Genomic DNA, 16,928 nt, shown 5'->3' with positions numbered 1-16,928 from the left:
TATGGCTCCTCAACAGAAATTCATGTGTTCTAGGTGTGTTACACTTTCTTGTTTTATTTATTATCATCAAAATTCCTTTTAAACTAACATTATTATTATCAATAAGACAGGACAGCTTAAGAAGAAATTATCTTCATAATAATCTACATGTAAGAATGCCCAATACAATGGGGTATTTCCATGAGATAATCACACTACATTACAGGCAGTGGAGATCTCCCTACACCCCATTCACACCATGCCAGATACCAGAGAAAGATGGCAGCAACAAACACGTGAAGGCACAAAAGCAAAAGACATTCTGGAGTTTGTGGTCTTGGGGCCTTGCCTATCTGAGATTCATACATCAGGGGTTTGCCTCCTGGTAGCCTGACACCCTACAGTCAACTGCACTCTGACAGCCCCTCTGACACAGCAATGGACAGGTGCAATAGCAACACTTTCATCTTTGAGGAAACTAAAATATCCCTTATTGAATTCAAGGCTTGCTCAATAACAATGAATTCAGACCCAATGCTGTAAACCTAGTTAACTACCCGTGGCTGAAGAGGTCATCGACCCTGGAAAAGAACCTACTACAGCCACTTTCCTAAATCAACACAGCTTCTAACTATATTCTAAATACTCATAATTGTACACTACCAGAGTCTAGCTTCAGCAGGTCAGAGAAACTGGGGAGTGGATGTGAAGTCAGAGGCTAAACACACACAGAAGACTTATTTGAAGGGGCAAAACTTAATTTCTTGTCTTTATTTTACTGTTAACTGTTTTGTACTACCTAAGACAAAAATCTCTATGTAAGAAGAAAACCACCTCACAACTGCAAGTTACGTATTTTCCAAAATAAATTAAAATCCTTACACAGAAAGAAGTCACATTATGATCACATTTCACATACTTTATTGGAAGCCCACATGTAATTAAACATTTTCCATTGCATTAATCTTAAAACCATAATATCTTCACCTCAAAGCAATGTTTCTTTTATTATTGATTAACTAAGTTTTAAGCAAGCCAAGTATATTTCCACTAGTTCCTGTGTATTGGCAGGCTGCAGTTTGTGGTTATAGTGTAGCAGATTTTTATCTTTATTTGATTCAACAGAACCTTAATCAAGTGGTCTAGCTATTTTTCTTAACCATCTATTTTTGTTAACACACAATAGGGTCATTTACTTTCCTTTCACAACTTTGTTTTCTCAAAGTGCACACCAAAACCTGAGATTAATTCTGTAAGCTACATGACCAAGGAACTCAGACCTAACCTTGGATGTTGGGACATAATTGCCTTCTTTAATCATGAGACTGTTTTTCCACAGGCAGAATTCATGTGTCTAATACTGCAAGAAACTTCCTTGTTTTAATTTTCCATCTTCAGCCAGGCTCACATCTCTAAGCTTCATTGCTCTATGAAAATCATTTTCATTATGATCTGATGTTACAGGAATTCTGTTAATGTCACTGGTCCACTATCCAATCGAAAGGAGCATTTGGTCCAAGAGGTGGACTTTATATTCAGCTGGCCTGAATTGGTCAGTGAGCTTGGAGGATCCAAAAGGAGTGGGAAAGAGTGGCCTGGAGGAGAACAGGCAGACAGGAAGTTGGTGCTTCCTTTTGGGTGCCAGAAGGGAAGGTGGCTGGTGTGTCGCCTCAGTGGTAACTGTCTCAGGTTCTTATCTTATATTTTGTTCTTTAGTTTTATAATAATAAACATGAAAGAAATTCATATCAATTTGCAAGTAAACTGCTTAGTGAGGAGTGGAATTTTCCCATAAAACAATCTCACTATACTAGATACAGTGGGATTCTCCCACTCAACATCTATACCATGACAAATACAGTAAGGACAAGAAAGCAGCAAGTAGGAGAAGGGTCAGCAGAAGTACCAGGCATTATGGATATACCTCCCCTCAGGGGGCGTTGCCTCTCCAGAGTACACTCATCCTAGCTGTGCTCACTGGTGAGCCATTCTCCATAAGCTTCATTGCCTACTGCAGCTCCTCCTACATGGCCACTGCATGTCACACAGATAGGTGTAGTTCTAACCCCTCATGAGAGAAGCTCCATTTTTAAGCAGAGAGTGACTACTACAGTCATAGGCAACTGCTCAAAAATCAGGGAATAAATGTTGTGAGGTCTCCAGTCCCAGTTAATTCATCTGCAATGCAATTCCTACATCTAAGGCTCAGGGAGCACCACAGAGGAGGAGCAGAAGAGATTGTAAGAATCAGAGGACCAGAACACCAGCTGAGAGGATGACATGAGGGAGAAAAATTATTCATTGTTAATGTGAATGGAAATGGGCACAAACAATATGGAAATCAGTATGGACATTCCTCCAAATGCTGAAATAGGTCTACAACAAGATCTAGCTATACCAGTCTTGAGGAATTAACTAAAAGATTCTGCATCTTTCTACAGAGCTACTTGATCTTCTGTGTTCATTAATGTTCTATTCATAACCACTGGGAATTGGAAACATTCTAGATGTTCATCAATTGATGAGTGAAATGTAAAAATGTAGTATATTTGCACGGTGGGGTATTATTCAGCTGATAAGAAAAATGAAATTATGAAATTTTCAGGTAAATGAGTGGAACTGGAAACAGTCATCCAGAGTAAGATAACACAGCCCCAACAAACAAACTGTGTTTTCTCAAGTATGTGTGTTTCATTTGGAATATCCATAGATGTTAGGTGTCAATAAGAGACTGTGAGGGATGAGGGTATTCAGAAGAAGGGGAAAGAGGGAAAAAAAGTTCCATAAATGTGGAAATGAAACAAGCAGGATTAAAAGGGATGGGGATGAGAAGGCAGGGTAGAGGGAGGAATATGGGGAGGGATAACTAACACTAAAGATATTCTGAATAAATCGATATGGAAAACCTGTTATAGAAACCTCCTGAAACACATACCCCAACCAAAGTTGATCCCAGCTATAATCTGTGAGTATAAACACAGACTTAGAAGGCAGTTTGACATAATTATTTTAGCAAAATAACAGCAGTAGTTCCCCTAGGGCCTATGACCTCTTGAAACATGGGATTTTTGGCCATCACAGTACTAGGCATGAATTCCCTCCTGTTGAGTCGGCTTCTAATCCTGCCAGAAAGCATTGTTATTCCATAGCAATCCGGCTACTATTGCATGACTGAGCACATATTACCTGGAAGTTCAGTACTGTGACATGCAGGGTTGGAAGCTGTAATTCTCTCACTCTAAAATACCTTATTCTCCCATTTCAGTTCATAACTTTCTATTTATTAAAAAAAAAACAATCACAAGTTTTGTACTTAGAAAGCATTAAGCATCCTCTGTGCATGACGAAAGCCTTGAAATTCACATTCAGAAGTCAGCAAAGACAGGGGGAAGATCACTGCAGCTGTGAACCTGTTATTTCTCACTTGGGCCTCTAGAGGACACTCCTTTTTAAAAGGTAAATAGTGTTCTCATGGATTAAAATAAACATATAGAAACCTTACTTCTCCCTGTACCCTGCCACACCCCTCTCCCCTTAGAGTCCCTCATGCCCCCTTTGACATATGTTCTACTACCCTATCTCTTTTTCTTAAGCTCTTTCTTCTGGCCCTCATGGTCCCCTTTGGTTTCCTGGCTTCTTCAGGGGGTGGGAGATTTAGTGGGTTCTGAGGAGGACAGAAGAGAGCATCATGTCCCCTGGAGCTTGAGATAGAGACTCTGTGAGCCACCTGATGTGGATGCTGGGGGAGAAACTAAGGCCTCCTGGAAGGACAAGAACCCTTATCTGCTGAGCCATCCCTCAGGCTCCAGAAAAGTGTCTTTAGTCAGAACATGCATCTGTTTCCCTAGTTAAACTTTTAGTGTTCTGTCTCTGAGTGTGCCAGGCTCTGTGGGACTGAGGCTTGTTCTCCTTGGGAGAGGCTGGTCCTCTCCTGCTTCCTGGATCCCTAACCCCACACAACCCCAGGGTCATCTCAAATGCCCTGCCTCCCACTGCACTCCACCCAGACTCTCAGGCAGGTCTGGTTTGGGAGGAGCTTCAGGCTCAGGAGGCTGGGAGGGAACTCTGCAGTGTCTGGCCTGGCAGGGTTCCTGGGTGGGGCTGACTGGTGGCAGGAGGAGGGACACTCAACAGCCATCCTGACACCACAGCCCAGGGCTTGGTTCCTTGCTTCTGTCTCCAGCAGCCAGATAAGCACCATGAAGAGGCTGCTGTGCTCTCTGCTGGGGCTGCTGTGCACCCAGGTTTGCTGTGAGTCTGGCTGTCCACATTCAGGGACAGAGAGGATTCTGTCAGCACATGGAGGGTGGGGAAGCAGCTCAGGAGTCCTGCAGAGCTCCCACCTTCTCAGAGGACATGGGGTGTGTTCAGGGTTCTGTGGATGCTCAGTGACCCCATCTGTGTCTCTTTCTCTGTTTCTAACCAGGGGTGAAAGGTCAACAAGTGAAGCAGAGTCCTGTGTCCTTGGTTCTGCAGGAGGGAGAGAGTGCAGAGCTGCAGTGCAACTTTTCCACCATGGTGACCCAAATGCAGTGGTTTCACCAAAGTCCTGGGGGACACCTCATCAGCCTGTTTTCCAATCCTTCTGGAACAAAGCAGAGTGGAAGACTGACGTCCACGACAGTCACTCGGGAACGTCGCAGCTCTTTGTACATTTCCTCCTCTCAGACCACAGACTCAGGCACTTATTTCTGTGCTATGAATGCACAGTGCTCCCCACACACCTGCAGCCAGTACACAAACCTTCAGCTGGGTGAGTGTGGGCCTTCCCTGTCAGAAGATATCAGAATTTCATCACAGAACATCTGCTTGATTTAATATCTCTTTTCTATATACATAGAGTTTTAACCTCAGGTAGACTTTTGTTCTTAAAGGTTCAAGAATTGATTTTATCTTCCATTCTCAATACTTACTCCCTCCTGAATCATAGATATCCACCTTAGAGCTAATAGGGAAGCTGTTGGGAGAGCAGAATGTATGTGACTCAGGACATTTTCCCACAGAATGGTGCCACCCACAGTGGTCTGGTCTCCATTCAATTCAAAATTAAAAAAAATAGTGCTTGGAATTTTCGTGCTGTTTTGTTGAATTTATAGAAGACTTTTGAGAATATTAAATGTATTGAACCTTATAATTCATTATTTTGAGTTATCTTTTTATATATTTAACTTTATTCATCATTGCTTTGAAGTTTTCTAGACAGAGATCTGATATCTTTAAAAAAAACAAAGAGAATAGTAACCATGAGAAATTACTCAAACATGAATCTTATTCAACTAACTTTACAGAGAAGATGTAAAAAGTCTTACAACTCAATAAAAGAGAATGAATGACTCATTCTAAAATGAGCCAGGTGAGCAGACCCTGTGCAAAGGAACGTGTGTGTGTGTGTGTGTGTGTGTGTGTGTGTGTGTGTGTTTGTGTGTGTGTGTGATAAGCACAAATGATTAGAATGTAGTTAGGGATTGTGCTGTTTTAGTAAAGTGCTGGTTGTAGGTTCTCCTCCACCATCCATGGCTTTCATAGAAGATGGAGGCCATTGCAGAAAACCACAACCAATCAAGATGCAGAGTTGAAAAGTCTAGTTCCAATGGCAATGTCTACAATCTAACTCCTACATTGAAGGCTCTAGAAACATTGACAAAAAGGGGAGGGAATATGATAAGAACCAGAAGATTAGGGAGTTTGCTGTGAAATTACGACTCCTATGAATCTCAGAAGCTACACTGATGAAGACTCAACAACATGACTATCTAAACATGAGCTGAAAAAGAACAATAGACATGTTAAGGTTTATGTGAAAAGTGCACAAAGGCTCAGTCCTATCAACTAAGGAATGCTGATAGTGAGAGATATAGTTTTTCCCAGAGAAGAGTTTACCAATTGGTTATCCAATGCAGACCAGTCAGCCTTGAAAACATACATACAAGTAACATTATATAGATGAGTGGGTTGTATTTATGTATTTAGGAATAATATGTTTATACATACATATGTGTAGCTGAAGTGTTCCTGTGTCCCACGTGGCCCATGGTCAGGACAAATCTCTCTCACCCACAAGTCCTGCAGCTGCTTGGACCCAAGTAAATACACAGGGGCTTATATTAACTAAAACTGCTTGGCCATTAGCTCAGGCTAACTATTGACTCATTCTTACACTTAAATTAACCCATAATTCATATTTATGTTTAGCCACATGGCTTGGTACCTTTTCTCAGTTCTGCCTTTGCATCTTGCTTCCTCTATGTCTCTGGAGACTCCTGACTCAGCCTTCCTGTTCCCAGAATTCTGCTCTCTGCTTATCCCACCTATGCTATACTTTCTGCCTGGCTACTGGCCAATCAGCATTGTATTTATCACCAAATCAGAGCAACACACATTCACAGCATACGGAAAGACATTCCCAGCATATATATGTAACCAGGATTAATGAAAGAAGAGCCCATAAAGTTGAAAGAGAGCAAGGAGGGGAATATAGGAAGTTTCAGAAGGAGGGATTGATATGGTTATATTATAATCTCAAAAAATAAAAGAAATGATAAAAGTGAATGAAAGAAAGTAACATTTATCATTTAATAATCACCATGTGTACAATCAGTCTATATAAGCAGTCAATAAAATATGACTTATGTGAAATCCAAACATTTGCCTATTTTATAAGCTTTATTGTAAATAACAAGCATTGTCATCTCTTTTTGTCTTATGAATGGCTTCTCTCATTCTCCCAAATGAAGTAGTGTAAGGCTCAATAGAAAGGTAGAGAATCATGAGGATGCATAGAGAAAAGGCTGGAAGGGGAAGAGAGAAACTAGGTTATGGATGACCTCAACCAAGATACAATCACTTTCCATATAAAAAATATTGGTTCCAGAGAAATATTCAATGCCATTCTTTCTTCAAGGCCTGGGCTTCTAAGTTCAGAGCACTGTTGAGTGAAGACCTTTTTGTCCACAGAGGGGCAGTGCTGCTTCAGAGCAGGTGAAGGTTGTGGCTCTTCCACACACCCCTCAATAAGCTAGAGATGATTATTTAAAATAACCAAATCATTATCTCCTATGTGCTTAAGTTTAACTAGAGAAGAAAACGTGTATCTGTATAGCTATTTACCTATATTATACTTGCTTATCCTGGGCCCATAGTGTGTACAAATAGGAATTTGCAAGTGAACACTGTGAAGATACATGATATACTTCAAAACCAGGGCCACATCACCTTCTCTGTTGTACATTTCTAAGGTTGTCAACCACATGTGGTCCAATCTCCTGCCACACTGGTATGACCTGTGCCTACAATTATGTTGTATATCCTTTCCACTGGTAAATCTACTTATGGTTTGAAGCCAGCTCAGTCTTCTCCTCCATCAGGATCTTCTCTGGCTTAAGCAGGAAGCAGTGTCCACACCCTTCATCATCCTGTCTAGACACACAGGTGTCTTCGGGAGGCTTCAGTTTTCTGTTCTTGAGTGCTGAGCCTAGAATGAAGATAGAACAGTGTGTGTCATGAAAGACACCCAAGCACTACTGTACAGTAGGCAGTTAGACACTCAACAAATACACAGAACTTCTTCCTCATCCTGTTTAACTTTTCAGTTTTCAAATCTGTTTTCAGGCATTTGGTATCTTAATATCAAATGATGAATTCAGAAATAAGAAGCCCATTTGTTTTAAACAACCCCTTCTTCCTGGTAGTACCAGAGATCGCCCACCACTAATTGTGATCATCTTTGTTCAGCATCTCCCTGTTGTCCATGCTGCTGGTCTGTTTTCACTGCGCAGCCATCTGTGTCATCAGAACGACTGTGCAGGTATCAGTGCTGTGTGGTGCTGCCATTTAGATATGCAAAAGAAAAGGCACATGTATTTCATTTCAGTGAAAGTGGTAAAGCTTTTCAGGGATGCATATGTATGTATAGAAGAAAACATAATGTGTGTGGTTTTTAGCACTATTTGTGATTTGAAGCTTTAGGACATCATGGAATGTATTCCCCATAGATGATGGAGGTAGTGTATGCTGGATAGATATCTGACTGAAGGGAGTAAAGGAAAAAGAGAAGACACCAAAATGTAAAAGAAGGAACAAAAGATTTCTAGGATGCTGAAATATAATCTGTTTGCATAGAATTTTATTGGTTTTTTTTCTTTCTATCTTTTTTTTCCTTCCTTTTCTCCCTCCCTTCTCTCTCTTTCTCTCCCTCACTTCTTCCCTCCTTCCCTCTTTCCATTTCTTTCTTAAAACAGTTTCAGGTATCTAGACTGATGTCAAGCTTGTTACATAACCAAAATGTCTTTCAAGTTCTGATCTTCCTCCCTCTTCCTTCCAAGTGCTGGAATTAGGTGTGTGCACCATGTCCAGTTTATACATGCTGGTAGCCAAACCAGGGTTTTGGAGCTGTACTCTACTGACTGAACTACATCCTCAGTCCTTTCTTGGAGACTTTGTGCAACATGGACCATTCATTGTCTGCTGTTGGGCTGAGATTGAACCTGTGATGACATCACATATATAACACAACCCTCTCTGTGCTGTAGCTTCCTCATAGTCTTTTAACTCCTATTGTTTACAGTGCAGAGGCACTCTACTTTAGCAGATGATGTTTCATTTATTCTCCACTTTCTCTTGATATCTTGTTAATATACACATATAAAGCCAAACTGATTTTAATGTTTGTATTTAATTTATGAAATTACATATGAGGAAGATACTAAGTGTTTATTCAAATTTCAGGATGAAAGTTGTTAAAATGCTACATTCTTGAAGGTGTGTGTCCTGTGCAGGTTGCAGAATGTTTTCTACCTTCTCTCACTCATCTGAAGACCAAAGTCTTTCCAGAGTAATCATTGTACTAACTTGTAATTTTTTCCCACAGGTATATTCTTACATGCATTTAGTTAACCTGGTCATTATTTTATAAGAATATAATGACATTTCAATTAACTCATATTTATTATTTATAAGGTCAGGTCATATAAAATATGGAATTGTGAACAATTATAATAAAATTTAAATTCTCTTAGTTGAATGGGGCATATATTCTCTATGTTTCACTTGTTCATAACCTTATCTCATAATGGCATATTATATCAATTGTGTGTCTTGATATATCTTATATTTTCAATAAAACCCAAACGCTCTGGCCCTGAACAGATGTCTCCATGGTCAAGTGTACTTGGAGTACTCATGCTCCCCTTGCCGGTCCATGCTAGGATTTTGTCTGCCTTAAGATTCCACAGGCCTTGTGAAAACTATCACAAAACTGTGACTTCATATGTGTAGCTGTCCTGCTGCATCCAGAAGACACCATTTTCTTGTAGTTCTTCACTACTCTAAAGATTTAACACTATTGGTCTTCTAATAGTCCCAGTTCAATTAAAATTTAAAGCTGACTTTGGAGTTGGAGAATGGCTCTCTCCTTCTTTAAATTCAAGCATGTTGTTAAAAGGAAAATGCAAACTCCCTGTATCATGCCAGAATAAAAGACCCATCTTCTGCTATGGGACAGGAGAAAAGCCAAATTAATTAAGGGACTATTCTACTACTAATCTCAACTCTTTGATTCTATTCTGATTCTTTAAACTTTTCTTAAAGTATAAATTTTATATCAATATTTACAAGATTAATATATATAGATATATATACATTTTAAACTTTGTTAAGATATGAATGGTCATATAGAGTACTAATTAATTCTAGAAAAAAGGCTTCAATTAGCTGCATATATATGTCTTTGTGTTCGAGTCTCTTATCAGTTTTCTGCAGGAAATCACGGCCAGGCCTAACATCAACTGAAGTCTCCAGGAAGAAAATGGGGCCCCACAACAACAACAATTCCACATGGACAATAATAATATCACTAAGCTGACAAACACCATCTACATATCAGCTTTGAACTACAAGGTGCTCAGAGCAATTTTGAGATGACTAGCTGAGATGATCCAGTCTCAAAGACTACTTGATTAAGGACTTGAGATAAACCCTGAACTTTGGCATTATACGACTGGATCATGAAGGATATAGTTACCTTTCCTAGAATTTGACAATTAACCTAAAATTTTTCTTTCAGGATAAAGATAATTTCGCCCATATCCAGCAGGAAGCAATTTTAAGAATACGACGCCCACATTCCCAAAGAGGTGGCGTGGAGCGGGTGGTGTTTTGGTCTTTTTAATGGGTTTTGGGTCTGGGATAATTTTCATTGTTTAGGGGGGTTAGTTACAAGTTGTTGTCAAGGGTTAGGAAAAAGGCTAAGCAAAGGAGATTAGATTTAAGGTTTTTGTTTAAAAAAAGAGAAAGAAAGAAAGAAAGAAAAGAAAAGAAAAGAAAAGAAAAGAAAAGAAAAGAAAAAAGAAAAGAAAAGAAAAGAAAAGAAAAGAAAAAGACAATTACTAGTTTTAAATACTTTACATTGGATTGGATTGTTTTATATTGTATACAAATTGTATATATTGAAATTGATATTGTTAGAAAATGCTATATGTATATTTCTAATTGTACTTATACCGTTCATTTAACAATGAAATTTTCTGATCCTTGAATGTTATTATTACCAACTATTAGGATATAAAGAAATGAAAGTTAGTAGTTAGACATCACAATAGAACTTGTAGTCATATTACATATGTTTTAAAAATTGAGCAGATATATTTTAGATAGACAGGTCATCTTCAAACCCTTCAGAGATCTACAAAATATGGCATTTAAAATGTTTTAATAACTTAGAAAATTTTTCTTTTTTTGTTACGACTATGAGACATGTCGGCTCCTGGCAGTACCAATCTACTTCAGAGAAAATATGGGCATTGAAGAAACTGCATATGGAGTTAACTTTCATTGTGGCAAAAGTTAGCCACTGGACAACAAAGTATCCTTGAATCAACAGGACAAAATGGACAGACAGGACATGAAACAAAGGACTACCTATTCTTGCCAAAACAAGTGTGGTTATGGCTTTATCAAAAGGCATCTTCTGAGGCCAGGACAATATGGCACCATCCCTGAAGTGGCCTTTGCAATTCGGAAAAAGTATAGTGCCCTTTTCTTCGAAGGCAGCTGAGCAGGCAGTGGGCTGATGGCTTCTGATGTGTAATGGGACAGTAGCTGAAACAGTTATTCTTGAAGAGTAACTAAGCTCACGCCTCTCAATAGTAGACTGGCATTTGATAGAGGGATGTGGAGAAGAACGAGATGCTGAGATGAAGCCATATATACACAGCCAAGAAGAATGGACAGCTGAATTAAAAAACCATCAACAGTTTTCCAGAATTTAAAATCCTGAATCATGACATGACACTAGTGGAATTCGGGTGTTTCTGGTACATGGACAGCTCTCACCCAATGTGAGGTTGAACTGTTGACCTTATGTACATCCTACTTCACAAATGAGTCTGTCAGATACGCTAAGCCTATAGGCTGAAGATGATATCCCAGCACTGCGGAGAAACCTCAGGTGACTGTCCAGGCAGCTGACTGTTTCTGTCAACTCACAAATTTTTTGGAAGTTGCTTGCATGCACTTCCTGTTTTTATTTTTGTTAGCTAATGTTATTTCCTTCTTGGGTCTCTGGGGGAATTGAAGATTAGTTAGTTATAGTTGAAGGTTAGTTAGTTATAGTTGAAGACTAGTTAGGATAGAAAGTGAATTAGATACATTTTGGACTTACCAAAATAGGATAGATAATGGAATTATTTTCTCTGAATTTGTCAAATAAAAATGGACTAGACATTGTTTAGGTATTTATTACTTGTATATATTGTATATAGTTATTGTACTTTTGTATATAGTTTTTCTTTTGTTAGTTATAACCTTTTTCTTTTTTCTTTCTATTAAAATAGAAAAGGGGAAATATGGTGGTATTTTATTTGTACTGAAATGTGATTTTAATTGTTTTTTTTTTGAGACAGGGTTTCTCTGTGTAGCTTTGTGCCTTTCCTGGAACTCCCTCTGTAGTCCAGGCTGGCCTCGAACTCACAGAGATCCTCCTGCCTCTGCCTCCCAAGTGCTGGGATTAAAGGCGTGCGCCACCACCGCCCAGCGTGATTTTAATTGTATGTTAATAAATAAAGTTGCCCAGGGGTCAGAGCTATTAGAGCCATAGCAAGAGCGTGGCGGTGGTGGTGCACGCCTTTAATCCCAGCACTTGGTAGACAGAGCTAGGTAGACCTCTGTGTGTTCAAGGATACAGCCAACATTGGAGACACACGCCTTTAATCTCAATACCATAGAGGACCTGGAGGGCTGTACATATAGGCAGTGACGAGGCAGTCATGTGTTTGGGTTTACAACCAATAAGAAGGCAGAACAGACAGTCTATATAAAGATGAACAGACAGGAAGTAGTTCCTTTCGGAGAGCTCTTTTGGCTGAAGCAGGAAGGGTAAGTCTCTTAGTTCTGACCTCTTGGCTTTCTTCTCTGAATCGGCTCTGTGTTTCTTATTTAATAAGACAGTTGGTTACATCTACAACTCCAACACTCTATTTTCCTTCCACAGTGATCCCTGAACCTTGGGAGGAGGGGTGTGATATAGATGTCCCATTAGGGATAACCATTGAACAGTCTCTTATTCTCTGCATATTGGCTGATATGAGGCACAGGGTTAATCATAAACTATTGTGATTAGTTTCTCTAATGAGGGCTGATAGTTCCATTAATCTATGTGTACAACACTAAGTCATTAGGAGTTGGATTCATACTACGTCCATTTAGTAGACTACTAGTAGTAAGTTCTCTCCTAGGTACCAAATTTCCCCCAAATACTTGCCTTGAGGAGAGTTCTATCAGGATCCAGAACAGATGCTACAAGCAGCTAAGGATACTAATCTGAGGTATGTTCAATGAATCTAAGCACACTGAGCTTATTAGTCCATTCACTTCATTCTTCTAAGTCAATTCTACCTACACAGTTTCTTTTCTGTTCTCATACTTAGCTCCTCTCAGTCCCTCCTGCTCTCAGTCCCCTCTGCTGTTCTCTTATCATTCTACCTAGTTCTTTCCATCTTCATCCTTATCTTAGTTCTTCTCCATCAATTCTTCTCAGTCCTCTCAGAGAACCAGTATATATGCAAGCAGTATTTCTTTGACAAAGCAATGCGAGGCTAGAAGTTTTCAGGGTCATAAGGATCCACACATAAAGCAATAATTGTCAGCTTCCATTTACAACCTAAAATGGGGATGACTAAAGAGGAGTTCTCTGGTAGGGCCAACTAAAGGCTAAGATCAATTAGGGAATTTATGTGCTCAAACTATAATCTAGAAATGGCTACGTAGACTGTTAGAGGTAAATAAGTCACAAGAAAGTAAACTGTCTTTGGTACCGCTTTTCCTGCTCATTCAGGATGCAGCTGCTTTCTGCTAGGGAAGGGGACATATGCTAGGTGGCTAAGCAACCTCTGTCAGCACATGTAGTATTTGGTTAGTGAAAGCACTTTCGATCAGAATAATTGCTGAGAAGAAAAATCTAGGAATAGTACCTAGCTGAGGAGGAATTAAAACTTAATTTGCTCAAGAAAGAAGCTTGGCACCTATTGCCTGCCTGTCCTTGAAGGCAATCTCTTTGGGTCAGTGGGAAGTAACTACCCTAACTCAGTAACTAGCAAATAGCTAAAACATCATCCCAGGAAAGTGAGCAGTAAATCTCTTAAATTAGGGTCCTATATAAACAACCCAGGGTGAAGGTAAGGAGTTGAGGATTTAATTGCTGGTGGTACTTTTCTCTATCTGTGGGTGAGATGAGATAGTGTTTATCTATGTGCAGTTTTGTCCTTTGAAAAAGGTATCTGCTGAAATACTTTTGTCTGGACAATGGCCCTGGCCAGATATATGTTAATGAAAATAAACACAGCTGGGTACAGTTATCCAATTACCCCAAATGTATAGGGAAAGTTGTGCCCACGATTGAGATGCAATCGTGAGATTACATGTACACATAACATGGAGATGCACGGTAAATGGAGAGAATTATAGCTGTTATCACACAAGAAGTTTACAACAAGAGACAGCCAGTTCATTCAAAGGCAGTAATTCCATAACGCCTTGCGTGATGGTTTCACCCTAACAGAACCCTTAGTTCTGATAGGTTGACCTTCTGAACTCTAGTTGTCACTGCTGTATACTCTCATGGACTTTTGCTACCAGTACCTCAGACATTTGTCTCAATACCTAGGACATGACATGCCTAGCCAGAGATTCTTGACTTGACAATGGTGCCAGGTATGGGTTTTATCTTATGGAGCATTATCAGAAAGTGGTTGGTTACTACCAAGATGTTTGTGCAACTACTGCATCAGTGCGCATGTCTTTCTGCCACTTCTTATCATAACTCATGGTGTTCACGGCTGGGTGAGACAGAGGATTTCTTTTCTCTCCTAGTAACATGCATAGCACATATGGAAGTGTGCAGTATGAATGAAGTTTCCAGGTCAGTACTAGCTTACTTTATCCATGTTCTATGATGCAAGTATGTGATATGTTCAGCAATAGGTGCTTACCATCAAATTCTGAAGCATAACCAATAGCACTTTTAATGTCATATCGCATTCTACAGGGGTTGTCTATGGAAGTATGCTGGCCAACAACAGTGTTCTGGTTATTTATTTATTTATTTGTCAAATTGATGCAAACTAGAGATACCCAGGAAGAGATAACCCCCATTGAGGAATTGTTCCCCTCAGATTGTCATGTGAGTATGTTATGGAGGCATTTTCTTCATGTTTGATGTGGGAGGGCAAGGGCCCAGCCCACTTTGGGTAGTGCAACCCCCTGGTCTTGATGGACCTGGGTTGTATTAGAAATCAAGTTGAGCAGGCCATGGACTGTGAACCCTTAATCAGTGTTCCTGCATTTTCTCTGCTTCAGTTCCTGCCCTGAATTCCCTCAGTGATGGATTGCAATCTGAGAGTGGTAATATGTAAAAAACCCTTTCTTTCCTAAGTTGTTTTTGGTCAGAGTTTTATCACAGCAGCAGAAAATTATTAATACAGAAATTGATATTAGGAACACAGGCGGTTGCTGTGATGAACCTGACCATGTTGACCTTGTGGAATATTGTGGAGGTATTTTGGAACTTTGGGCTAGAAAAAGCCATTGAGTGCCCAGCATTTAATGAGCTCTTCTGGGCAGTTGGAATGTAAGAACGTTGAATGAGGTCCAGACCATGGAGGCTTGGCTACAAAGCTTAAGAGAAGCAAAAATTCTATCAGGATTGTTTGTGTGATGATTTGAATTAAAAATCTATGTAAATGAAACTTGTGCTTTATTGGGACAATTGATCCTGATTAGCTGGGGCTGAATAATCAGCTGTAATAAATAAGGGGCTAACTAAACTGAAGCAAGTCTGGGAATTGTCTCCTCATATTAATCACACAGAAGCTATGGTCTGGGGAGGTCAGGGCTTCATTTCAATCTGGAAACCCAACTTGACAATGTGTGAGAGTTCCCCCAGTGTGATACAGGTTTTGGCAGAGAGGAAGGGAATGTGGGAGGTTAAGGCTAGGTTGGCACTGTGAATTTGCTGTTGGGGATCAACCAGAAAGGAAAGATTATAGTTAAGTAATGCTGTTTCTAGGTGTCAGGTTGACCATGGGTCAGGGTAAAGGTTAATTTCTGTTAGCATGACACTAACTGGAGATACTTAGGAAGAAGGAACTTCAGTCAAAGAATTTTATTTGTCATACTGTTTTGCAGGCATGTCTGTGAACATTTCCTTCATTAACAATTGACATGGAGGGCCCAGCTCACTGTGGGCTTTGTCACCCCTTGGCAGGAGGTCCTGGGTTGTGTAAAAAACAAGATGATCAAGCAAGGGGGTATAAGCCCGTCAGCAGCTTTCATGTATGTTTCCTGGCACTTTTCCAGCTTGAATTCCTGACGGCTTACTTCAGTGATGGACTATGATCAGAAATGTAAACCAAACAAAGTATTCCCTCCCTAAGTTTAATCTGGTCTTTATGTTTATTTATCTTAGCAATAGAAAGCAAACCAGTTCAAACACCAAAAGAGGTAACCCATTCCTGCCACTGGCATTTTTATTTGTTAGCTTGTGGTGTCTAGTAGATTTATTCTTGCCTTATAATAGGGTAACTCCCTTTATGTGTGTGTAAGTATAAGCTTCTAGAATGGGGAAAATTTAAATTGATCCTTCTTTAATTATATAATTGTCATAATTATCAGCACACACTAATTGTACAAATTAGTGGGTTTGTTGTAAAATTCTAATATATGCATTTGTAGTGATTTCCTCATATTCATCTCTTCTTCACCCTCTGTTTTCCTCCCCATCCCGTTACTCATTTGTCTAACTTCTATTTTCAGATCATCTTTACTTTCATTTCATTTCCATCTTCCTTCTTTTTTTAAATGTTTTCACATATGAGGACACGTATGTGTTGTGTCTCTACATGTCTGCTTTACTTTGCTTAACATCATGCCCTTCAATACCATTGATTTTCTTACGAATGGCACTTGTTCATTTTTCTTTGTGGATGAATATTACTCCAGTGTTACAGGTACAATATTTTCTTTGTCAGTTGAGGGGCTGTATCTACATCCTGGCAGTCCTGAATGGTGCTGTAATAAACATACATATGCAGGTCTCTCTCTTACATGATGATATCAGTTCCCCTGGAAAAATGCCCATATGTGGTATTAGCTGGATCACCGATTGTTATTCCTTCCTTCCTTTCTTCCTCCCTTCCTCCCACCCCTGTCTTTCTTTCTTTCATTTTCTTTTATCTTTCTTTCTTTGCTTCAGAAAACCCATACTGCTATTCTTGGTGGCTATATCAACACACTATTTTACCAACAGTGTATAATGGTAGAATTACAATGAGGGAATTTCTGATTCTCTATATTCAGTGATAATACATTTGAGCAAAATGGGGAAGTGCTTCCTATATCAGAAATACCCTGAGACTAAGTGTTTGTGAGGAGCGGAGCCTGTTGAAAGAACCTAGGTTCCT

At 39.6% G+C, this 16,928-nt stretch overlaps 1 gene segment (V, D, J or C); it reads left to right on the top strand.

Moving 5' to 3' along the window:
• The first annotated feature begins 4,178 nt into the window (after window positions 1-4,178).
• Window positions 4,179-4,797, top strand: LOC131918988 (T cell receptor alpha variable 22-like). The segment is given in 2 exon segments: window positions 4,179-4,230; window positions 4,406-4,797. Coding segments are annotated over 2 exon segments (444 nt in total).
• Window positions 4,798-16,928: the final 12,131 nt, after the last annotated feature.

The sequence above is a fragment of the Peromyscus eremicus genome, chromosome 9 (genome assembly GCF_949786415.1).
Source record: "Peromyscus eremicus chromosome 9, PerEre_H2_v1, whole genome shotgun sequence".
Lineage (NCBI taxonomy): Eukaryota > Metazoa > Chordata > Mammalia > Rodentia > Cricetidae > Peromyscus > Peromyscus eremicus.
The sequence above is the reverse complement of the archived record's forward strand: the minus strand, read 5'-3'. Positions and strand labels throughout refer to the sequence as shown.